The sequence below is a fragment of the Euprymna scolopes genome, chromosome 17 (genome assembly GCF_053919585.1).
Source record: "Euprymna scolopes isolate OS-2025 chromosome 17, ASM5391958v1, whole genome shotgun sequence".
Classification (NCBI taxonomy): Eukaryota; Metazoa; Mollusca; class Cephalopoda; order Sepiida; family Sepiolidae; genus Euprymna; species Euprymna scolopes.
This window is the reverse complement of record NC_136498.1, coordinates 94,078,939-94,106,318: the sequence shown is the minus strand read 5'-3', so window position 1 is coordinate 94,106,318 and position 27,380 is coordinate 94,078,939. Positions and strand designations below refer to the sequence as shown.

Here is a 27,380-nt window from a genome sequence, read left to right as displayed (position 1 = left end):
CCCTTAACATTTTTTGCTTTTGGCTCAAATCAAGGAACCTATATCGAAAATTTCAAGTGTTTAGACCCAAAATTGTCGGAGGAGTTTGGCAAAGTTCTCCAAGGTCAAATCGTTTAATTTTGACTTGTTAACAGCCATATTTCTGGCCAAAAACTGATCATATAGATTTTCCCAAATCTCAGTATCCTGTATATCAAATTTCGAGTCTGCAGACTTAAAATTGACAGAGTTATTGCGTAGGGAAATGTACACGCGCGCACACACACATTCACTTTTATAGATATATAGATAGATAGATTACAATTTTGGTTTGGTTATTTTTTTAAAGGTGTCTTAATCCTTTTTGGGTTTTTTAATGTCGAACTGAGTGATTTTGAAAAAAGTTCCAATGCTTCAAGTTCTGTATCTCTTCAATTATTTATTTAGAGAGTTTGATTTGGTTTGATTGGTTGGTTGGTTGCAACCCGTTTCAGGTTATTTAATGCCGAATCCAGTAACTTTGAAGAAAAGTTTTTTAATAGAATATATTTGTTGTTTTTTTTTTTCAAGTCGGTTTCTATTTAACCCATAGTTGGGACCCTAACAGGTACTACCACTCTGGGTCAGAGTGGCACTAGGAGCAATGGCAATTAAGGGGTTGCTCCACACTCCCCAAAGCCTGCAAGCTGGGGCCTCACCATCGGATAGAGTTTAAGGTCATATCCAGGACCGATTTGGTTTGGTTTTAAAACAACCAAACCAAACTCCCTGAATAAATACTATGTAAACACTTTTTGAGTCACTGAATCCAGTAATTTTGGAAAGAGTTTTTTGCATTATGTTCTTTATATCTTTAAATATTTATTCATGGTGTTTGGTTTGCTTTTTTTTGTGTAGAAAAATTATTTTTTAACTTTGCAGAACATGATTGAGTTTTGCAAAGGAAAAAGAAAAAAATGATTGTTATAAATATTTGGTGCGTTTTAGGTCAGAATAATTATCATTACATGATATGCCAAAGGCAAAACGTATGCAATGTACATAAAAAATATAGTATTACCTATAATCAAGTTTGTTATGGCAGAAAAATAGTCCCTTTTTAATTTCATCAGTTGTAATCAGTTCTGATGAGCTTGAGAATGTACACCTAAAAGTTGTTTTGTCTGACCACAGGAGGTACTGAATCCAAAAGCAATTATGTTAACATTTCTTTTAACAAAAATTAATCTCACAATTTTGTATGCGTGTGCATGTCTAAATTTTTAACATGAATTTTGCAGTTATTTATTTTAAAAGATTTAACAAGAGATTTTAAAAGGTACTTAGATGGTACATTCATCTAAAAATTTCAATTTTAAACTATCTGTTAAACGAAACGAAGTAGCGGCTTGTCTGCCATATATTCAAAGAATTATATGTCTGCCATATATTCAAAGAATTATATGTCTGCCATATATTCAAAGAATGCTGTTTGATTTTAATTAAAGTTGAATGCAGATAGACTTGCACAAGTGGATGTAAGTTCATCCTGGAAGTTTTGAAAGGTAAAAATAAAGAGTTTGAATGCGATACATTTAATTTGCTTAAATTCATACTTTCAACAATAAAATCTAAACTTTGGCTAAAAGTTTACTTTTACGTGTTTAGTCGTGACAGCCTCGTAAACTCTTGTTTTGTCTGATTTTGTCTTTCTGTCCTTGCATTTCATAAGCAAGGTGTCTGATAAAGAAGAAAGAATTGCTGTTTTCTGTGTCGGAATTTATCCATCTTATCATTAGCTTATTTTTAATCATGTAAAAAAATTTTTTAGTTCTTACATAAAGAAGCTTCATGCCTTGTCTGAAGCGGTTATTATTATCTATATATTAATACGATAGTGTGTGTGTTATTTATTTATTTTCTGTGCCACGTATACATCCGAGTCGTTTAATTGTTATGGACTTCCATTTCTTGCAATGAATAATTTTACCAAGAATTCTTCATAAATTTTGGTTTTGGTTTCGATTATAGCTGATGGCACTCAAGTCATTTAATTTTTTATAAATAATTTTACCAAGAATTCTTCATAAGCTTTGGTTTCGTCTTTTATTATAGCTGATGGCACTCATGGTAATCTATTTCTTTTATAAATAATTTTTCCTATATATTAATACGATAGTGCGTGTGTGTGTTATTTAATTATTTTCTGCATCACGCTTACACCCGAGTCGCTTAATTGTCATGGACTTCTAGTCGTCGTCGTCGTCGTCGTCGTAATTAGCTTTAAATCGTTATTTTTAAATTATCTTCTAAATTAAGTTTATTAAATGGTAGTGCAAATTAGAATAAGTTCAGGAAATATCTGCTTTTACAAACCAATAGAGTGTTACCACTATCGACCAAGAAAGAGTCCTTTAGTCATTTGTATGCAATATGATGATATATAGAAGTGAAACCTGGCCCAAGAGGGTTGAGGACATGGGTTGTACGGAAAAACAATATATGAGAATATGATGGATGTGTAATGTGAGTATTAAAAACAGGTTTAGTTCTGATAACCGCAGAGGAAGATTAAATCTGAACACTATAGAGTTATGTGAGTTTTTGGATCAATAGATGTAGAACAGCTTGCTCTTCATTATTGTAGCGAAATTCGAAAATTAAAATATCTAATTTCAAGTGAAACCAATGGTATCTACTGAATGTCGCAGTAATGAAGATATTCAAAAATTATGAAAAAGCGATAAGGTAGAAAATTAATTATTAAAGAAAATAGTTTTCGAGGAAATTAACAATTTTAGCTTAATAGGTTCTTTGTTTCCTTTTGTGTTTACGTCACATGTGAAAAAACAAGCATGGCCGAAATCATTTTTTCATTGAATCATGGAAATATATGTTTTATGGAATATTCCAGAAATATTGACAATTAGGTAGATAAAATTGTTTATTGTTGAAAGTAACAAAAAATATAAGTATTTATCATTGTTTTTTAATGAAAACTTAATTTGTCGGCTATCGGATTTCGCTACAATAACAAAGAAGAAGCAAACAGTTAAGGAAGGAGATTCAATAAACAGGGGAAGGCCAAGGAAAACATGGAAGAAAGCAATAAAAGCGGATTTGAGAGAAAGATCTGATCAGAGGTTAGGGTTAGATTACTTTGGATGTTAATTTCTTAATACCGCTTAACAGATGCCAACATGTAAATTGGATGTTAAACAAAAGATGATGTTGATGATGCTGCTGCTGCTGCTGATGCTGATGATGATGATGATGATGAGAAGCAGGAGGAGGGAGAGGATGAGGAGGAGGATAAAATAATGTTGTATTAATTGACAGCACTTTTATTCATCAAAATGCACATAAAAATATGTTTCTAATTATTGTACATAAGGAAGTTAAGATACAAATTTATTAATTAAAAAAAAATATTATTAATAGTTAATAAAATGCCTATGCCGATTAGTCACTTCCTTGATGTTTATAATATGGGCGTTGTTAAATGTTAAAATGTTTATTTGGTTGTATGTGTTGCATATTCATAACCAGGGATAGATATTTGCTTGTATATATGTATGTATAATGTGTTTCTATTTATGCGTTTATACTTGTATATGTGTATGTATGTTAGGATATGTTTATCTGTTTATGTAGTCACAAATCTGCACACAGGCGGCTTAAAGCTTATCTTAACATTGCTGTTAGTTTTGAGGGACAGGAACTAGTTTCGGTGGGGCTTTTTGCGACTGAGCAGCCCTTTTAAGGGACAGTGCTGTTCACCCAAATCATGAAAGAGGTCTAGAAAAGGTGACCTAAAAATCGTCTGTTCCTATTTTCAACTAGTCAGTTACCTGTGGCTGACGGTTGTCCGTTTCTGCAGGGGAAACAAAAGAAAAAACGATGTGATTTATTCTAAAAAGAAAACTAAATTGAATATGGCTATCTGGAACGTAAGGACATAAAAGAATCGGTTAATCCGGAGCGAAGAACAGATATTGTTACCAGAGAATTAGCTAGATAAACATAGATATTGCTGCTCTATCTGAAACCCGTTTTAGTGATGAAGATCAACTTACTGAAAAAGGTGTCGGATATACGTTTTTCTGGGAAGACAAACTCAAGGGAGTAAAAAGGGAACGAGGAGGAGGAGTTGGTTTTGCTATCAAGACAAAGATCACATCTCAGAACTACTTTGTGAAATTAGTGATTGAATCATGTTACTGAGGGTACCTTTACCTTGTGATCGTTACGTGTCAGTTATCTCAGTATATGCCTCTACTTTGGATGTCAAACGGGGTTTTATCAAGATCTAGGGAATTGTATCAAAGGGATACTAAAAGCAGATAAGATTTTGTTGATTGGAGATTTTAACGCACAGGTTGGAAGTGATTACAACATCTGGGGTGTCTTATGAAAATATGTTATTTTTTTTATTTCTATAAAATTTTTCTTGTTATGCCACTGATCCAGAACTTGATCCTAGATCATGTCGACATCTTCCGGCAGTTTATAGTAAACTGCTAAAAAAGTAACTGGAAAATCCAACGCGATTAGCCAATCAGAAATTAGCTGTCAGCAGATGATGTTTTCGTTAATAGGAAAAAACAAATCACTTATCTGAAACTATTCGCGTAATATTTATTGTAAAAACAATTTAAAAATTAAAAAAAAAAAATTGTTAGACACTTTCCATGAAAAATGAAAAAAAAAATTAGTTTCGTTCATAGTTGTTTCCATGTTTTCGTCTTAAAAAAATTATTTCTTTGAAACATTTGTTGAAAAAACTTCTTTCACATAATTAAAACTTAAGGCTTATTTTCTTGTCTTAAAGTTTTGTTTTCAGTGTTTTGATTGTATCGTCTGGCAGTGTGTGCATCGTTTTTTTTTTTTTTTTGTTTTTTTTTGTTTTTTTGTGTGTTTTCAGTAACTTTTCTGGCTGTTTACTATAAACTGACAGAAGATACCGACGGGAGTCAGGTTCTTGATCAGAACCTAAGTTTAAAATGAAATTATTCTTTATGGATGTCTGGTATGAAGGCAGACACTAAGCTATTATTGTGAAAACCTCTCATATAAAATTAATATACCATTGTATTCCTCATTAATTTTAATCAGAAAAGTTAACTTTGATTTTGGTATAATGCTTTGTTTTCAGTTGCATCCTCTGACAGGGAGGAACAACCAATATGTCAACTGCAGTATAAATCGATATACTATTAAAACGTTATGTTGGTTTGGGATATTGTCTGTTCATACACAAATAGAACATGTGATTGGTTGACCAAAAAAAGGAATAAGCCGAGTAGACATTACTAAGTTAATAGTTTTTTCATGACTTTAATATCCAACTAAGAATCTCGCATAAATCTAAAAGATTTTTTTCCACTAGATACGGTTTTTTATAAATTTCAAGAAATTAACATTTATAATAACATTAAAAAACATTGCATAAATATTGATTTTTAAACTAAGTGACATTATTTTTTAAATAATCCGCAACAAAAAAAACGTAACCATAAAGAGTATTCGGCTTTAATTTAAAACAAATTATTATTTTTTATATAAAAGCATAATTTACAATGTTTTTTTGTTTTCCAATAAAACAATATGTAAATATATTCATCGTAGTTACTTACTCTACATGCAAATATTAAGTAGCATATTTTTTCCACAAAATTTCACAAATAATTTTTTTCGTACTTGCTATGAAGCAGTGGAATTTAGATAAAGATGGAAATTGAAATACACAGATGCTGTACCAATATTATTTAAAAGCAGGTATAAACTAGTTATTAAATCTGTTGCCAATTTTTCTGATTAAAAAAAAAAAGAATTAAAATTTAAAGTCATACTATTCCATTTCCATTCATAAATCATAAAAATATTGTCTCTTTTCTTCAAACAACAAAATTTAACTTTGTTTTGTTGTAAATCTTTATTTTTGGGACTGCGGCATTCGTTTTTTTCAATGATAACAACGTCATCAAAAGCTTGAGTTCGTTTTTTACTGCATACCATCGTTAGACTGCGGTAAACTAAACAATTTGGTTCCTTTGTTTCTGGTTCTGTTCATTTAAGCAGTGCCTCCCTCGTTTGTGGCAGTTCAGAGTTATGATTTTCCCTGAGCGCAGAGAAAAGAAGGAATTGGTAAAAAGAAAATAAATTAGGTAATTATGGACTCAAAGAATAAGGCATCTTCCATACAAAAAATCAACCTTTAAAAACAAAAGCAAATGATTTAAAAGAAGCTGACATAAGTGGGTGAGAGGATCAGCCCCTATTTTTTTAAATGGGAGTAATTGGTTCCTATTTACAATCACTCTTGCGTGAACAAAGTGCCTTATTATTTTTTCAGGATGCCAAACGTCATAACAGCTTAGATTCTTGGAGCCTTAACCTAACAAACAAGTAGTTTTCGATTGATTTATTATTATTATTATTATTATTATTATTATTATTATTATTATAATATAAAATTTAACTCATAACATGATAATATTATAGATGTATAGATCTTGTATGATTCTATATGGTAGCACAACATGCTATCTAATTTGTAGTTTCAGTACACAAAGTATAAGAAAAAAGTTTCATAAAGCATTCAAATCTCAAAATAGTGAACATTTTGTGTTGCTATACTTTCACAAAAAGCGATTAAAAATAACAACATCGATAAGACTCTTGTGTAATAAATCAAATTGAAATTGAAAAACAAAACTACAAAAACCACTTTTTCTGTCATTCATATTGTTTAACACCTTATATCTATCATGTATGCTTTGTAGTATTATCACAATGGTTACCAACACAGCAGAAGCATAGTCCTTGCTTCTCTTAATAATCCAGTATACCTGAAGTTGACAGTAAGGGTAATGTTCTTGCTGACATATGACGTGTATGTTAACATCTGCTAGACTTTGGAATTCTGTCCCTGTTTCTTGCTTTCCGAAAGTTTAAATATCATATGAACAGACATCTCTCTCCTCTACTCTCCACAGTCTGCTGTTAGACATGATCCCAAATAGTAGCCTCTTATGTTCCAAGTGGCAATATGCCTTCTTGAGGGGTTAAAATAAATCTTTAAAAAAAAAATCTCTTGCCTATGCTGGACAAATTGTCATTCGTTGGATGTGAAAGCAATTGTTTTTAGCGTGGTAACTTCATAAAAAAAGTCACAAAAAAGGTAGACTAGAATTTGAGTCCCTTCTCTTAAACAAATTCCTTTAAACAACTCCCTTAAACAAATTCTCTTAAACAAATGACTGAGTAAAAGGAAACAGATTTTTATGCTCAGAAGTCAGTTTTGTTTTGGATGTCAAGTCGTTCGCATGTACTTCGAACTGTTGTCTTTTTTCCTTTGTTATTGTAAAGAGAAAAAAGAAGGACTGCTGCTGCTGCTAATACTAAGAGTGAATGCCTTTGTGTTGTGAGACAAATATAATTCGGCACAAGTTTGTGTTCTTTCAACTAAATAATTTACACTGAAATAGAAATTAATTACCAAAATATGTTCCACAAATTTCAAATAAACATTTTTATGGCAAATGCATTGATCTCTGCCTCACAAGTGTTTACTCTTCAGCAGTGAAAACATGAGTGGTTAGCCAAGTCATGCAACCTTGTTCAAGATTTCCATGTATGAGATGTGATGCATACCAGGAAGGAAACTTGTTCAGTCTGTGCCACCACAAGTAGAAGTACAAAATGCACTGAGATTTTATCAGTTTATGTTTATGTCTACTGGAGTACCCACTCTAAGAATTGGCCTAATTAAACGGTAACAAAACGTTTTTTTATATTAATGGCTTTTATTATCGTTGTTGTTGAGATGATTATTTATTATTGTTGTTGTTCAGATGATTATTGTTGGCATTCGTTTTTCCGATATCTTTCTAGTGAAAATTCTTTCTATAAAAACATTGGGTACTTACAAGAGGGGCCACGTGAAACCTCCCAACATCCCTAAACAAAAGTGTTTCTATGGAAGAAACGGAATTTGAACTTGGCACACTTCCGTTTTCAGTCTATATCGTTAGCCATTGTCACCCCCCTAATGGTGGTGGTAGCATTGTAAAGAAGCACTGGATGCTCAATGTATAATTTGTTATCAGAAAGAAAAAGGCTACAATCCGAATATGAACAAATTGATGGTCATGATTCCAGACTTAAAATAAATTTTTTATCTTTATATAAAATCATTCTTTATATCCTTCAAATTTGCATCAAATATACAACTGGATGATGTTTTTTAACGTTAGATATTCTATTAATATGCTTAAAACTCTTTTCTTTTTAGACTGCCATCTCATTGATATTTTGTTCAGTGGCGTAGCTAGAGTAAACGTCACCCGGGGCGGTCTGCTCAAATGTCACTCCACTGACATTGTGTCACCCCTCCTTTGCTGTTACCCGGACCGTCCGTCCCCCTTTGATACGACACTTATATATATATATATATATATATAAAACCACTTAATCCTTTTTCCAATTATTTTTCGCGGTTAAAAGAAAATGAAATGTCATCAAATGATTTCAAATGTAAAAAAATACAAAAAATAAAGGGTTTAGAGTTTTCAATAAACATCGGCAAAAATATTCTTCAGTTACTAATTTAAAAAAAATGTAAGTTTCTAATATTTTAGAAAAGATTAAAAACTTAAAAACTTTGCATAAGATATGATAAATAAATCCTATTTTCAGACGATTTTCGCACCTTAGCCTGGCTGAAAAATTTTGTTTGGGTGACATTGTGTCACCCCTCTTTTGCTGTCACCCGGAGCGCGACCGTCCCTTCCCTCTAGCTACGCCACTGATTTTGTTTACAAAGTTGTAGATACACGGAGAAAAATAACATTTCTGACACTTCAATGTTTCAATTTGTGGGTGAATGTGTCTCGATATTATGAACCTTTTCTGAGTTAATCCAACTAGTATGTATATAAGTTTATATCTCTGTTTATAAAGTTGAGCCGTTTATTACACTGGCAGTGAAATAAAATACTAAATTCATATTCAAAATATAATAACGGTACTTATGCAGAATGAGAACTGTGCTATCATCGGAATTTCCCGGGCAGTTTATATAAAACGCCAAAAGATGCTGAACGAAAGTTTTGTGATATTTTTTTTTTTCGCACAAACGCTGGCCAATTTTTTCAATGACAATTTTTTTTTTCTGTTATTATGAAGATAATTCAGTAAAAAATAATTGAATAAATGAAAATATTCTTTTTGTTGTTATGAAGAAAATACAGTATTTTATTATTAAATATATGAATAGCAAACAAAACAATTTTACTTTTTATACGATTTTTTTGTTGAAATCAGGATAAATACTTTTTTTTATATATAATAAACCAATGATAGCAAATAAATGTTTTCTTAAAATTATTTATTGAGCATTAATGAAAATGTAAACTCCACGGAATCCTAATTGTCAGCTTTCGTACTTGTTAGCACCTTACATTAAGTGGCTTCGTGCCTTGTCTCGAGCAATTTCCCTAAAAGAATCATGTCTGAATGTCCTCCAAGTCCTGCGATTAAATTACATTTTATTATTTCTTTTTTATTTACTTATTTGAATAAGTTATGTTGAATTAAATTTCGTTATAACTATTTTATTATAACTATTTTATTATAACTATTTTATTATTAGCTGCAGAATACACACTAATATTTTGTTAGTCTCAGTCTTTTCTACAAATACTATGATGGCATTTGTTCCTCGGAATCGTCTGATATATTCCATGCTTCCTTTCTTCCAGCTCGTTGGACTCATTGGTCTAGAGGTCTCCATCAATGCATTGTTTTAATATCTGATTTTAATACAACTTCCTATTCGAATAGCTTCTTTTCCAAGAACTGCAAGGTTGTACAACTCTCTTCCTGCTTACTGTTTTCTTTCTACATACAGCTTGGTCTTTTCAAAATTAAGATCAATAGGCATCTTCTGTCTTTATAATAATCAGCTTTCATTCTTTTTAACTCCTTACATCAAGTGGCGTCATGCCTTGTCTCAAGCGATTTCCATTAAACAAAAACATGGCTGAGTGTTCTCCTACGATATTATTATTATTATTATTATTATTATTATTATTATTATTATTATTATTATCTATTTATTTTTTAATGTCTCAACACTGTCAATGTAACATATCTGGCCAGTGTAAAAAAAAACTAAAAAACAACAACCTAGTTGATGTTTAATTAGTCAATACTGATTAAAAATCAACTAGGTTGTTGTTTTTTAGTTATTTTTACAACCTAAAACGTTTTTGTTTTTTATGTATTATTAAGACATTGCTTATCAAGGCTCAAGTGCCATTCAAGGATAAGGGCTACTGAGTGTAAGAGGGACAGCAAAACAGCACTTTAAGATTGGTAAGATGGTTGGAACTGAGTAGAACCTGAGTATTGAAAAGGACGGTTCAACAAGAATTTGTTAACATTGGACTTGAAAACGACTAAGTTGTATTCAGTTGGGAAGCGTTTCTGAGGTATTGTTCCACAGACAGGTAGTTCTTTGAAAGAAACTTTGTTCATGGAAGTTCAGTTTAGTTTTAGCTTCACAGAGGATAAAAGGAAAATTATTTTTAACAAGACTAGTTTTTACTGAAAATGTTTTACATGACCAACCAAGTTGAGCAACTACCATGAAAAAAATGATAGAAACTAGCAACCTCTCTTCTGTGAGAAAGGTGCTATAGGGAAAAGAAAAGGACATCTCCTACTAGATTTCAAAGTTGCCTGGATACTTTGTCAAGGCAGTGATACATCCCTAGATGCGGCAATAATACTCCATCTTAGAATATATTTGATTCTTATACAGGTAAAGGGTCGCATCAGAAATGAGATATCTTCTGGAGTGGTAGAATGATCCAACCATTTTTCCAGCTACCTTAGCAACAGTTTGATCTAAGTATTCCCTTTCTGGTCTGGAGTGAAGGTGAGTTCCAGAAGCTAATGAAAACAGAAGGCTTTCTAAAGGAGAAAGTTGTTCATTTGTAATAATTATTTTTGCACCATTGTATTTTGTATTAACATTCCTATTTGATAACTTCTGTTATTCAAGCCGATAAATTCTATGTTCGCCGGAAGTGTGTTAATTAACTTTGATTCATTTAACATTCTTTTCATTTTTTAAAAGGTTTTTTAGTTTCTTTCGAAGCTTTCATTTTTGTCTTTGTCTTATAAACTTTCAGGTCATTTGGCCGCTACAGATGATTCCAGAATGTTGGATGACACCAGTCCAACCACAAGGGCTTTTGTGGAACACAAGCAACTAATGACAGAAATGAGTAAGTTTCTCTATTTTTCTTTCTTACTTATTTACTAGTAGGGGAGGGGGGGGGCTCGGCTTTGCCTGGTCGTAATATAAGCTTAAATATGGTATTTTAATTTGTCCAGATTTCGTATATATTATTATAGAGTCGTGATTTCAAAAGTTAAAAAAAAGTATTTGGATGCCATCAGCTAGAATCGAAACCGAAAGCAAAACTATACCATTCAAAACTGGTGACGTTATCAGTGTACCAACGTGACTTGCATATGAACTGATTAAAAATAAACTAAAATGAATGTATAAAATGTATGAGGACTTTTCAATTTTTACCTCTTTTTGACTCCTTAAAAACTATTTTAACTGACTAAAGACCCATAAAAGAACGATCCATAAAAATCCAATCATTTGAGGGCCCTAGCGCTGCTCTGCGACTTTTAGTTTGGGAAGTGATAGAGTTTGAAAATATGGAGACGGACAGACAGACATAGTGAGTTTTATAAATTTGATATATCAGAAGTAAAGGAGCTAATTGAATCTCGAGTTTATTTAGAAAAGGATAACTTCTGACACTCAATCTCAGAAATAGGGATTTATTAAAAAATATCTTGCCATTCTGAAGTTTCAAAAAAAAAAAAAAAAAATCTAAATGCAACTTTCAATTTATGTAAAAATTGTTAACTCTCAACCCTAACTCCTACATCTGAAGTAAAATGGCATTTAAACACAACACCGCTGGATTTTTTACCTTGGCATTTTTCCTGCTAATTGCAGTAGAACACTGGTTCTGTGCAGTTCTAGGAGGTACACCCTCCCAGGCTTTGCCTTCTCTCTTTGAGAAGGGATTAGTTTATTGCTAATCATCTTAGGCGCCCCTACTGGGGAATGTGGACGAGATGCCCAGGCATTTTTTTTTTGCAAGCCACAGTGATCCTTCTTGGGGGTAATGATTTTTGAATCCCACTTTCCTGATCCTTGTGTCTAATCTTCATACATAGGTGGGAGATAAATACTATTTTTTAAAAAACACACACACACATATATAATCTTCTAGATATCACTACAGCAATAGTTTTCATAAAAAAATAAACTGATTTTTTGAATATCTGTAATTGCTATGAAAATTAAGAATAGTGTTATACGTCACATTTTTGTCCTCTTTAAAAATCACAAAACTTTTAGGTAAATATTAAGCAAAGATGAAATTTTCGTCCTTGTACCTGCATTGAGGTTGAACATGCAGCAAATGTTTTTACTTTGTCGGTATCATAGAATTATTTGACAAAGCTTTGCAGCGACTTTATCACAAAGTGATTCCTGTGAACGCTAAAAAGCAGATGACTATAATTGCTACATTCTTTCTTTCTCTGCTTTGTTGGGATTTGCTTTCTTCCTCACTCCTCAAAGCAAAAAAGTTTTCACAGAAATATGTGAACTCAAAATATTTTCCAACCAATAAAAATCGTTTCAAACTCTAAAAAGTAACACGTAGATGTGAAAATAATAAGCCAGTGCGAAAATAGAAATTCCTATAAGATCTGGTCAACAAAATTAGTTTTTTCCAGAACTTCACCAACAGCAAAAAAAACCCCTGTGCTTTGGAGCTGGAGGAGGCAGGTGGCAAAAGAAAAGAAAGTCAATGACTTACATACCAGCTTCCTTCATCTCATATGTACATTCCTGCACACTAACTAGAGTCAGGCAAACAGAAACAAGCCAAAAACTATATGGTATATGATTTTGGCTATTTTTCCCATTTAAACCTCTGGCCTGATGTAAAACATCAGCATAAAACAACCAAATGACGTTTCATGACAAACGATGCATTAATTTGAATTCAATACCATTCAAAATCCCTATTTAGACATAAGTATGAAGTTTTGGAGGAAAATAAAAATGAGCCCCAAAGGGAGTGTTTTTTACCCATAAAACAACCCGGGGCTCAAGCCCCAGAATTTTCCTAGGGTAAAATATTACGTTTCCAGATGTATATTCATATGGGTAATTTTAAGCAGAATCTAAAGATTCTATTGTGAGAACAACTACCAAGATGAGAGCAATAGTCCAAACAATCAAAATTAATATCAATCCTCATCTGAAAAAAATTTAAAACAATTTATCTAACTAGAATGCATCAAGGATGAATTCTAAGGTCCAAATCCGACTAAGTCGGTGGACCAACAATGCTTTTTTAAACAATTTTTGTTACTCCATCTTTTGCAGCAATGTACGCACACAATGTGATCGATAATGGCTTATATAAACACCATAAAAACTGTGTATGACTTTAAAATACAACTAATGGTGAGACTCTATTTGGTGGATGTAGAATATGTAGAGTTGCCCTTTAGTTACCATTGCTCCCAGGTCTGCTTTAACCAGGAGTGGTAAGACCTGTTCAGGCATTTACTGCTGCGAGATCAGGCTGTCTAAAGATACTGCCTTTCTGAACAAAAGAATGTCATTGTTTTTTACTTTCCCTTTGAAAAGCTCAATCATGTTCTGCAAAGTAAACCAACAAATTGTTGTACAAAACAATAAAACCAAACATTATAAATAAATATTTAAAGACATAAATAACTTGAAGAATAAAAACTTTTCGATTTGGCATAAAGAACTCGAAAAGGGTTGATTATACCATAAAACAAAACTTGACCAAATTTCATGAATAAATATTTGAAGCTATAAAGAGTTGAAGCATACAAACGTTTCTGAAATTACTGGGCTTGCACATGTGGAAGGCTGTGGTGGGTATTTAAGCATAATAATTAAAGTATTCTTATTTTTATTACATCCAGCAGAATGCTAATAACCAATTAAAATGGTAAAGTTCATTTAAGATCCCCACCGTGAAAAAAAAAATTAATTTACAAATCTGACATCAAATTGTACTCGTAAGTTCATAATCGAAAGTAAACTCGATTTAACATTCCCCTCCCTACCCTGAAAATGTGATGTTTAATATATTAAAATTCAGTGTATGTTTAAACTAGTGTTAAGAAATACATATGCACATATATACTATTTACAATTTGTACATATATATAATTTACAATTTGCACATATATATAATTTAAAATTTGTACATATATATAATTTAAAATTTGTACATATATATAATTTAAAATTTGTACATATATACGATTTACAATTTGTACATATATACGATTTACAATTTGTATATATATAATTTAAAATTTGTACATATATATAATTTAAAATTTGTACATATATATAATTTAAAATTTGTACATATATATAATTTAAAATTTGTACATATATATAATTTAAAATTTGCACATATATATAATTTACAATTTTACATATATATAATTTAAAATTTGCACATATATATAATTTAAAATTTGTACATATATATAATTTAAAATTTGTACATATATATATAATTTAAAATTTGTACATATATACAATTTAAAATTTGTACGTATAAATAATTTAAAATTTGTACATATATATGATTTAAAATTTGTACATATATATAATTTACAATTTGTACATATATATAATTTAAAATTTGTACATATATATAATTTAAAATTTGTACATATATATAATTTAAAATTTGTACATATATATAATTTAAAATTTGTACATATATATATAATTTAAAATTTGTACATATATACAATTTAAAATTTGTACGTATAAATAATTTAAAATTTGTACATATATATGATTTAAAATTTGTACATATATATAATTTTAAATTTGCACATATATATAATTTAAAATTTGTACATATATATAATTTTAAATTTGCACATATATATAATTTAAAATTTGTACATATATATAATTTAAAATCTGTACATATATATATAATTTAAAATTTGTACATATATACAATTTAAAATTTGTACGTATAAATAATTTAAAATTTGTACATATATATGATTTAAAATTTGTACATATATATAATTTACAATTTGTACATATATACAATTTAAAATTTGTACATAAATACAATTTTAAATTTGTACTTATATACAATTTAAAATTTGTACATATATATAATTTAAAATTTGTACATATATATAATTTACAATTTGTACATATGTATATAATTTAAAATTTGTACATATATATAATTTAAAATTTGTACATATATATATAATTTAAAATTTGTATGCATATATATATAATTTAAAATTTGTATGCATATATATATAATTTAAAATTTGTTTATCAATTCTTAAAAATTATTCTCTAAAAACCATGATGTTTAAAAGGAATGCAATAAACTACGTTTCATTTAAAATACAAGCTAAGATGTAAAAGAGAGAAAACCAAAAATGCATATTTAAGAAAATAAAATTGGATACACGAGCCGATTTATTGTTAAAAAAGTAAAGAAATATATATATATATATATATATATATATATATATATATATATATATATGTATATATATAAGAAATGTAAAAATACCAGCGGTGGTTGACGTTATGTTTTGAGAAAAATAGAAAACCCGAATGAAATTATTAAAATCATCAACGCATCGTCCTTATTTCAGAGGACATCTTCAGGATATTGAAGTAAAAATGCAAGAAAAGAAAAAGTCATAGATCGTACGAAAAAGAGAACAGTTTTTGAATCCAAAAAGAGTGCATTTAGGGCGTTACCATTCCTTATATCTCTTCTATGTTCGTAAAGTCTTAATTTTTTTAATTTTTTAATTTTTTTAACTTTTGTAATTGTGTAGAACACGATCACTCATTTAATTTAGATCAAGCAAAAATTATTAAATACGTGATAGATAGAGCTAAAAGAAGACTTTTAGAATCAGCACTAATATTAAATACTAATACTATTACGCAAAGAAAAGGCTTCTACCATTTAACCCCTAGCATAGGGAAAATAATAATCAAAGAACAAAATATCAAAACAGATCCTGGCTAACTGTTTTTCCTTAAATATTCCAACAAAATGAATAAGTTTACAGGAGGGGGAAAAAAATGTACATATTTATTTTAACGCATTTTTAAAAGTGTATATATAGACATCGAACAACCCAACCTTCCCATACGCACACATATGTTTGTCCTTCCCGACATGGGTAGGATTCAAAAACTGTTCTCTTTTTCGTACGATCTATGACTTTTTCTTTTCTTGCATTTTTACTTCAATATCCTGAAGATGTCCTCTGAAATAGGGACGATACGTTGATTATTTTAATAATTTCATTCGGTTTTTCTATTTTTCTCAAAACATATATATATATATATATATATATATATATATATATATATATATATATATATATATTGTTACATCCTTGATCTGGGTTTAAATGCACAGCAGTAATTTAAACTCCAGCACACGGACTTAGGGTTCATGCATGCACCCGGCTTAAAGAAGGATAAGGGAATTTACCATCAGGGATGGCTACCTGGCTGGTTCCCAATCCAGTCGAGTCAAATTTAATCAAATTTTGCCGAGTCTCCAATCAAAACAGTGAGAAGCGACCAAGCAAAAAGGAGGCAAAAAAAAAAAACTCAATATAAAATAATGAGGAGCTCAGACTCAGAAATATAGTTTTTATATTTTTTCTTTTATATGGGCTTTATATCTTCTTTCGTTTTTTACATGAGGGTCACCACTTATCAAGGCCCAGAGGCCACTCGAGGATAAGGGTTAATGGGTATACATTAGTCATTGTGATTTTAGCGTAGTAAACATTAGTGGGAATTTTGTAACTTGGATTACTTAGGGTGATGGTTCGATAAGAACTTGTTCACATTGGACTTGAAGACAATCAGATTGTAGTCAACTGGAAAGCAGGCAAACGGAATAGAGTTCCACAGGCAAGCAGTTCTATGATGTAGGCACAGATAAAGAGTGTGGGAAATTGTTGATAGTGGTTCTGGCTAGACGAGTGTTTTTCATGAAAGTCTGGCGAGTGGGGACCATAGACTGAAGTTCAGATGAGCACCTGCCATAAAAATAACAATAAAGCAGGGACAGGCTCGCTACGTCTCTTCTGTGGGAAAGAGGTTGCAGGGAAGAGAAAAGGGCACCCCCCACTAAGCTACGAAATCTATTTTGAACTCTGTCGACAGGATAGGCTGCTTCTAGCAGCTCTTGCCCAGATGTGGCAACAGTACTCCATCGGTGGCCAAACCTGGCTTTTATATAGGTAGAGAATTGCATCAGGAGTGAGATATCTACTGGCGCGGTAAAAGGATCCCATCATTTTTCCAGCGACTTCTGCAATGAATTTGATATACGTGTTCCATTTCAGATCTGGCGTAAAGGTCAAGCCCAGAAGCTTGTCAAAACATGAAGCCTCCACAAGACGAGAGCCATTCATTTCGATTGATGGCAACTGGGCAAATAGAGCATTGATGATGTAAAGATAGAAGCTTGGTTTTAGATGCATTAAAAGTAACCAGCCACTTTTTCCCCATTGTACCACATGCTCAAGATCAGAGGAGAGAAAGTCAGAGAGAACTTGGTCATTTACGGTCTTCAAAGTGCTACCATAGATGATAGTGTCGTCAGCATAAATGTCTATGAATGATCTAAGGATGTGGTTGGAAGATCATTGATATAGATCAGGAAGAGGGTTGGACCAAGATGGACCCCTGAGGAACTCCAGCATTAATACTGAGAGCCTCTGATTTCAGCCCATCAACCACTACTCTTAAGAACCTATCAGAAAGAAATGATTTAATAGTTGAGAAGACATTTCCAGCTATACCATGACTGGATATCTTGTGAAGTAGACCTTTATGCCACACCTTATCAAAGGCATTTAATATGTCAAAAGCAATTGCTCTAGAGAGGAAGCCTCCATCGAGGGATCTGCCAATCCTATGAGATATAACTGTAAGCATGTCTGCTGTAGATCTAGCAGAACGGAAACCATATTGCATGTCACTAAGAAGATTATTTTTGCTGAGATGGTTGACTACTTCCTGGTTTAGCACAGATTCCAGCAGCTTACTCATGATGCTTAGGAGACTTATTGGTCTGCACTGAGAGGTAGATGAGGGATCACCTGAGTTCTTAAATACAGGGCATACTGATGAGACTTTCCAAGGCGTTGGGAAGTATTTCTCCTTAAGACAACGCTTAAATAACTTTGTAAGTATGGGCGCTAGTTCTGGTTGAAGCTTTTTGAGCACTATAATTGGAATGCCGTCAGGGCCAGTTGCTTTACTGGAATCAAGGTTTTTGAGTAGCTTGGCAACATCAAATACAGATATTTGTATATCACATAGCATGTTTTCTGATATACAAGGAAATACTGGGGGTTGGCGGCCTTGCTCATAAAGGGCAGAATTAGCTGCAAAGTTTGTGGCAAAGAGATTGGCTTTGTCTGATACTGACGAGATTAACTCAGGTCCATTGATGATTGTTGGGATAGAGCTCACACTTCTGTTGAGGATTCTGTTTGCTATTGGCCAGAACTGATGGGAACCAAGCCACTGCTCAGCTATCTTGGACTTGACGGACTGAGCATACAACTCTCTTGCCTTCTTTATTACTTTTTTACAGTGGTTGCTAGCAGTCCTGAAAGTGGCTTTAGTCTCAGTACATTTATTACGTTGGAAGCAATGGTAAAAGTGATTTCTGTGTGCAATGGCAGCAGCATATTTTGGGGAGAACCATGGCTGGCTGTTAGGTTTTTACTGGAACTTTTTCGAGGGTATGAAACTGTCTATACCATTCCGTCAGGTCTGATACTATAGAGGACACATCCTTTTTAAACATGGCACGTAGAGGTAAGTCTGATATAAATGTACGGAAGCTATCCCAGTCAGCCATAGAGTATTGATACACTGTACGATGGAGAGGTATGTCTGAAAACGTATTACATATTGTTTTTATCTTAACTGATACAACAAAGTGGTCGGAAGATCCCAGTGGAAACGGAACGGAAGATGAGCACAGCTCAGGGCAAGTTGTGAGAAAAAGATCAAGGAGATTTGCATACTGACCGTCGTCTTTAATGTAGGCACATACTCCATGCCCATGGTGATCTTGGGGATCAGATTTAGAGGTTAAGTTAGAGTATCCTTTAATTACGAACTCATCTAGGGAAGAAGTCGGTCCAATGCCAGTTTCGCTTAGGAATAAGAGGTATGGCTTAGTCTCCTGTAATAGAGTTTAAACCTCTGGAAGGTTGGAACATAGACCCCTGACGTTGGAGAAGGAGACATGTTAGTGAGGGTCTGCTTGGAAGTTGAAGATCTGGGTTTAATCCAGTATTTTTTCTGGAAACCTTTCATGATTGGGATTTGGGATTTGTAGAATAGGTCGACAGACTTGTTAGAGTAGGGCAGAGAGGGAAGGTAACAGAAAAAGAAAAGAAATTAAAATACAATTTTTTTTATTTTGTAGCACATGATAAGGTATTACCCACTAATATGGCATAGAGAGGCCCCACCAGAAGCTACTACATGGTCCAGAACCCATTCACCAAATTTTTTATGTATAAAAAAATAAACAAACAAACAACCAAACAAGAAAAATAACCCAGGCAAAAGAAAAGAGTACATTGATGATGGGAAAGAAAGAGCAGTTACCATTAATTCCAGAAGTAAAAAGGAGGGGGGTAGTTCTGAGATGGAGTCAATCGCTTGTTTAACGGTGGTTCGATTCATCCGGACGGTAAACTCCGGCCGAGTATCTGCTGGATTGCAATAACACAAAAGTCTTTTTGGTGGGGGTGGAGGTGAGAGTAGAGGAGGAAAAATTCACAAACCTGTTTCTCAAACGAGTCCAAATCGAAGCTTCTTCTTTCCATTTCGGGGTGATATGTTACCGCCTATAATATTTCTTTTTTATTCTTTTTTTTAAGTTTCATTACTTTCTCCATTCTTTTTCTTTTCGGAGCCCAGTATAAAAAAGAGACAAACATTCGTTGCTCTTCATGGCTAACTCAGATTCAACTGTATAACGTTTTTTTCCTCCCTTTTTAAGGTATCATTCGCTTTTTTGCCTCTCACTTCACGTGCTGAGAAAACAAAAATATCGCCTTCCCTCACTGAAAACGCAAATCCTGACTCCCTATCTTTCTTCCCCCCTCCACTTCTCGGCTGTTGCTGTTGCCGCTCGTGTTCCTTACGGCCTTTGCATGGCCTCGAATGGATTCTAAAAATAACTTGACCCCAGTAGCATCACAGCCGTTTCCGCTCTGCCATAGACTTAAGTCCACTATTTGACTTGCGACCACCCTGCAACAATCCAGGAATACCAATGGGTTATGATCGACGTATACCTTCATCGGTCCTTGTGATGTAGTCACATACATATCAAAGTGTTGTACGCTCAGTAATAAGGCGAATGCCTCTTTCTCAATAGTCGAGTACCTCCGCTGGTGCTTGCTTAATTTCCTGGAGAAATAACTTACGGGTCTCTAGTTACCCTCATCATATTGTTGTGACAGCACAGCCCCGATTCCATCCTCACAGGCGTCTGTAGGTAAACAGAATGGTTCTCAAAGACTGGTGCTTTTAAGATTTGTTTGCAGCTCAACATCTGCTTGGTGTTGTCAAAGGCCAGCTGACACCCCTGTGTCCAGGAAAACTTGGTGTTTTTCTTAAGTAGATTTGTCAGGGGTGCAGTCACCCATGAGAAGTTCTTGCAAAATCTGCGATAATACCCGGCTATTCCTAGGAATCTCCATAGACTCCTCACATTTCTTGGTTCCAGATATTCCTGGATGTCTTTCACCTTGGCTTTGTTCGGGCTCACCTACCCATGCCCGACTATGTACCCAAGTATTGCACCTCAGCGACGCCAAACTCGCTCTTTGCCAGGTTGATGGACAAATTTGCCGGCTCCAACCTCTCAAAGCCTTTCCCCAGAGTCTTCAGATGATGCTCCCATGTGTCATTATACGGCACAATATCATCCACATACACATCTACTCTGTGTAGCCCTGCCAAGCAGTTATTCATCAGGTGCATGAAGGTCACTTGGGAGTTACCCATCCCAAAAGGCATAACCTTATACTGGTATGTGCCATCCGGGACCACAAATACTGACATCTGCTTCACCCTTTCTGTTAAAGACACTGACCAGTATCCCTTCAACAGGTTGCATTTCGTGATGAAGCGGGCTTTTCCTATCTGGTCGATAAAATCTTCCATTCTTGGAATCGGGTAGGCATCCGCCACTGTCAGAGCGTTTACTTTTCAATAATCAGTGCAGAACCTAGCTGACCCATCTGCTTTGTACACCAGGACACATGAAGATACCCACACACTCTGGCTTGGTTCAATGATTCCGTCTTCTTTCTGGATGGGTTCACTCTGTAGGGGTGTTGTTTTATTGACTACTCCACGATCAGTTCCACTGAACCTGTTTTCCGGGGTACATCGGAAAATAATCCGGGGTATTCTTTGATAAGCTGTTCCGACAAATGACCCAGCTTTTCCTCCAAGTTTTGAGGATCAGGGAGTTCTCAAGCTTGGCGGGCACATCTCTTTGCTTCATGACCTCCTCTGCTGCTGTTGTTTCCGCTTTGGCTGGCTCAACCTTGCTGACTAATAACGTGTGCTCTTCGCCTCTCTCTGTGTATCGCTTGAGCCTGTTAACATGGCATAGTTGAGTTTTTCACCTCCGGTAAGGCATGCTTATTTTATTCTCTCAACTACCATGTAGGATCCCTGAAGCCTTGGGTTGAGGGGAACTCCCTTTCCTGGGTGCACATCAGGACTTTCTTGCTCACTCGAAACTCATTGGTTTGTGCCCGTTTGTCAAATCGCCGCTTCATTTTGGCCTGTACTTTGGTCATGTGTTGGTGGTCTAACTCCCTCGCAGCCTACAATTTCTGCCTCATCCTCCTGACGTATTCTGGCACTTCCTCAGTTGCTGATTGGGGTTTTACCCACTGTTCCTTCACTGTCTCTAGGGGCCCTTGTACTGTGTGTCCATAAATCAGTTACAACAGGCTGTACCCCAGTGACTCCTGCATTGTGTCTCTGGCTGTGAACAACACAAACGGCAACCTCTGGTCCCAATCAGTTCATTGCTCAACACAATCACCCTTAACATGCTCTTCATGTCGCATGGAATCACTCTAATGCACCCTGCAATTGGGGGTGATATACACTTGATGTGACATGTCGTATTCCTAACGGCTCAGTCACTTTCCTGTCGCAATGTAAAGTTTGACCCTTGGTCCGATTGGATTGTTTGGGGTATTCCTACCCTCGAGGAGAAGTTAATCATGGAGTTGGCTATTTTCTTTGCCAATATAGTCCTTTTTTCCTCTTTCCCGCTTCTTGGCTGCTGCTGTTGCTGTTTGTGTTCCCTACGGCCTTTGCATGGCCTCGCATGGATTCTAAAAATAATTGACCCCAGTAGCATTGCAGTCGTTTTCACTCTGCCATAGACTTACGTCCACTGTTTGACTTGCGTCCACCCTGGTGTCTCAGTTTTCTTCCCTCCGGCCTTTGAACTATGACAACATATATGATCGGCAGTAATTGTGACACCCTGCACTGAGGATTTCCAAATGGATGAAACACTAGTGTGCAGGTATTAAAAAAATAATTATAGTAATAATTATATATATATATATTAATGATGGGATGATTCCAAAATTTTTCAATTACTACGCACGACCAAAAAAATGAAAGAAAATGATGAAAAGAAAAAGTACATAATTATAAATTCATTCTTCACTTAATAATCGGTGAAAATTTCGTATTGATTGGATAATTACTTGATTTTTGGTAGATTTTTAAAAAGAGACCCCATCAAAAATATTACTCCCTCCTTCCATTTTGGCCGTGCCTAACAATTAACCGATTCTGTTCTAAATTTCCGATTCCAATGCAAGTGTGATTCCGATTCTTTAAAACATTCTTGATATTTAATTAAATATCCAATGCTTTTTAAAAATGTTCAAATGACCGTCCTCACCTTCACCGTGTAATGTCCACACATATTTTGCAAAATGTAAAAATACATTTGAGAGGAGCCATATATCACAAACGTAGATCTTTCTAAATATGTTTCTCTAATTTTTACTTGTAATTGATTGAGATTTGTTTGTCTTTTAAAACAAATCTTATTTGCATTTTGTTGTCGTTAATGCCATTTTAAATTTTCATAAACGATTAAAAGCAATCGACGATTGGTATTCAAAATGATAAAATAGTTTGGGAACTAAGTAGTTAACAAAGTTCGTACCATGTCAAAATTGAGTTTCTAAATGTTAACTATTCTCCCCGCTTTGAAAAGATGTTCATGTATTTTCTCGCAATTATAAAAATTTGGTCGGTTATTAGAATGGTTTGTATTACTGTAAAATTAAAAACAAGATACAATAAATAAATAAAAAAACAAATAAATAAATGAAATAATAATAATAATAATGAGAATAACGAAAACACCTGGACATGGATGCGAAAAGGACATATAAACCGAGAAACTGAATCTCTAATAACTGCAGCACAATATAACTCGATAAGAACCAACCATATCAAAGCAAGGATCGATAAAACACAAGAAAACAGCAAATGCAGACTCTGTGGACAAAGAGACGAAACGATAAACCATATAGTAAGCGAATGCAGCAAACTTGCCCAAAAGGAATACAAAAACAGGCATGACCAAGTGGGGAGGGTGGTACACTGGGAATTGTGTAAACGACTGCATTTTGAGCCTACAGACAAATGGTACAAGCATAAACCTGCAACAGCACTCGAAAACGAGAACCACAAAATCCTATGGGACATGGACATACAGACGGACAAACCCATCCAAGCAAGAAGACCAGATGTCGTAATAATTAACAAGAAAGAAAAATTCTGTCAAATCGTGGACTTTGCAGTCCCAGCTGATCACAGGTGAGTATGAAAGAAAAGGAGAAACGAAGCAAATGCACAGAGCTAGCCAGAGAGTTAAAAGGGATTTGGATGATGAAGAAAGTCCAAATAGTACCGATAATAGTAGGAGCACTAGGAACAATCCCGAAAAACTTCGAAAAAAGAATGTCAGAAATTGGAATCAGTGGAATAACTGCAAAAGTACAATGCCTAACGATAATGAAAACGACTGAAATATTAAGGAAACCCCTTGAATGCGGAGAATAATACAAGACAATATAACGAATAAGCGTTACAGGGAATGAAGAATACCGAAACTGCATATTTACAAGTTCTACACCCCCCATCATGCATTCCCCCCATTGTTTCATGACCGATCCCCCCCCCCAAAAAAAAATGATACCAAAGGGCCGATAAGGGTCAATAAGGACTGAAAGACCGAGGAGCGAGCGCCAACCAGACCTCGGCTGGACAAGCGCAAAGAGAACTGGGACCTTGGGGAGGCTGAGTGCTACTCAAATTCCAGTATAAACCAATGGCCACTACCAGCAAGAAATCAATCGTAAGCGGCTATTGCGATGATGCAAATTCATTTGCAAATGCTATCGAAGGAGGTGGAGAGGGCTGGACGTCTGGGGAGACTTGTTGTCACTCAGCTTCCAGAGAATACCACAGGTTTCCAATCAGATCGTTTGTTGACGTGTGTGAAAGCTCCGTGTGAGCCAATAATAATGTGGAAACTAACACAGGAGCAATAAGTGCGGGCCAGACATACTGCGGCAGTGCGGTAAAGGCAAAACATAAAACACTACATGGAACCAAGAACACTGAAACCGCATATCTATAATTCTTTTTTTTTTTTTTTTTACATGGTGGTCACCACTTATCAAGGCCCAGGAGCCACTCGGGGATAAGGGTTATTGTGTGTACAGTAATCAATGAGATAGTATTGCAGTAATAGTTAGTATTGGAGATTTGATAAGGTGTCATTACTTAAGGGGGCGGTTCATCAGGGATTTGTTTGTGTTGGACTTCAGTTGAAGACATCCAAGTTGAAGTCAGGGGGGAAACAGACAAGTGGCAGAGAGTTCCACAGGCGTGCAGTTCTAAGAAAGAAGCTTTGATCATGGAATCTACGTTTTAATTTAGGCACAGATAAGGAGTGGGGAAATTATTGGCAGTGGTTTCAGCTAGTCGGGTGTTTTTCATGAAAGATTGGCGAGGGAGGACCAGAGATTGGAGTTCAGAGGAGCACTTGCCATGGAAATAACGATAAAACAGAGACAGGCTCGCAACGTCTCTTCTGTGGGAGAGAGGTTGCAGGGAAGAGAAAAGGGCATCCCCACCAAGCCACAAAGTCTATTTTGTACTCTGTCAAGGCAGGATAGGCTGTTTTAGCAGTACTTGGACGTACTTGGCTTTTATATAGATAGAGAATTGCATCAGAGGTGAGATATCTTCTGAAGCAGTAGAAGGATCCCACTATTTTCCCAGCATCCTTAGCAACAGACTTGATGTATGTGTTCCATTTCAGATCAGGAGTTAAGGTCAAACCTAGAAGCTTATCAAAACATGGGGCCTCCCCTAGACAAGAGCTATTCATTTCAATTGATGCCAGATGGGGATCAGAGCGTTGATGATGTAATGATAGGAGCTTGGTCTTAGATGCATTAAAGGTAAGCAGCCACCTCTTTCCCCACTGTACCACATGCTCAAGATCTAAGGAGAGAGAATCAGAGAGAACATTGTCATTTACGGCCTTTGATGTGTTGCCATAGATAGTCGTGTCATCAGCATAGATGTCAACGAATGATTTTAGTATGTGTTTTGGGAGATCATTGATGTAGATCAAGAAGAGAGTTAGGCCCAGGATGAACCCCTGAGGGATTCCAGCATTAATACTGTGGGCCTCTAATTTCTGCCCATCAACCACTACTCTTATGAGCCTATCAGAGAGAAATGATTTAATGATAGAGAAAACATTTCCAGTTATACCATAGCTGGAAATCTTGTGAAGTAAGCCTTTATGCCATACTTTATCGAAGGCCTTTGATATGTCAAGAGCAATTGCCCTAGAAATGAAGCCTCTATTTAATATGGATTCCAGCAACTTACTCATGACACTCAGGAGACTTACTAGTCTGTATTGAGAGGGAGATGACTTATCACCTAAATTCTTAAATACAGGGTATACTGATGAGGTTTTCCAGGGTGTTGGAAAGCACTTCTCCTTAAGGTAACGCTTAAACAGTTTTGCTAGTATGGAGGCAAGTTCTGGTTGTAGCTTTTTCAACACTATAATTGGAATACCATCAGGGCCAGTTGCTTTACTGGAATCAAGGTTTTTGATTAGCTTGGCGACCTCATGCACAGATATTTGTATGTTACCTAGCGTGTTGTGTGTTGTAGGAGGAAATACGGGGAGTTAATGGCCTTCGTCGCATAGGGCAGAATTTGCTGCAAGGTTCTTGGCAAATAGCTTGGCATTGTCAGATGCTGACGAGATGACCTATTGTCCATTGATAATGGTTGGAATAGAACGTACGTTTCTGTTTAGGATTCTGTTTGCTATTTGCCAAAACTGGTGGGAAACAAACCTCTGCTCAGCTACTTTGGATTTAACGGATTGAGCATATAGCTCTCTTGCCTTTTTTATTACTCTTTTACAGTGGTTGCTGGGGGTCCTGAAAGCAGCTTTAGTCCCAGTGCATCTATTACGTTGGTAGCTATGGAAAAAGTGATTTCTATGTGCAATGGCAGCAGCACATTCAGGGAAGAACCATGGCTGGCTGTTAGGTTTTTGTTGGAATTTTTTGGATGGCATAAATTGGTCTATGCCTGCAAGTAACCATTCGGTCAGGCCCTCTACTATAGAGAACACATCCTTTTTAAACATGGAATGGAGAGGTAGATCAGATATGAATGTATGGAAGCTATCCCAGTCAGCCATAGAGTATCGATATACAGTACAGTGGAGAGTTATGTCTGTAGACTTATTATATTTCATTTTTACCTTAACTGATACAACGGAGTGGTCGGAGGATCCCAGACGAGATAGAACGGCACATGAGCATAGCTCAGGGAAAGTGGAGAGAAAAAGGTCTTGAAGGCTTGCGTACTGACTGGTAGTATCGGGCACACGGGTGGGCTCGCAAACAATCTGAGTGAGGTCATAGGCAATGGCAAAATCATGACAGAACCTCCCCTCATCATCAGTCTTATTTGAGTGGGTCAGCCATTCAACATTGTGGACGTTGAAGTCACTGCAAATGTGAATGTTAGCCGTGGGATGAGCAGACAGGATGTGGTCAATTTTCTCTGAAATACTCTTAAA

At 34.8% G+C, this 27,380-nt stretch overlaps 1 protein-coding gene across 10 annotated transcripts in view; it reads left to right on the top strand.

The window, feature by feature from the left end:
* LOC145296848 (dystrobrevin beta-like) overlaps window positions 1-27,380 on the top strand; it is a 541,375-nt gene that overhangs the window by 116,958 nt on the left and 397,037 nt on the right. For all 10 annotated transcript variants that reach the window (XR_013870040.1, XR_013870041.1, XR_013870039.1 and 7 more), the window contains exon 2: window positions 11,160-11,255. Coding sequence is in view for 7 of the 10 variants with exons in the window: in XM_080142975.1 (XP_079999101.1) it covers window positions 11,160-11,255 (96 nt within the window). In the remaining 3 variants the exon portion in view is untranslated. The remainder of the gene's footprint in view (window positions 1-11,159; window positions 11,256-27,380) is intronic.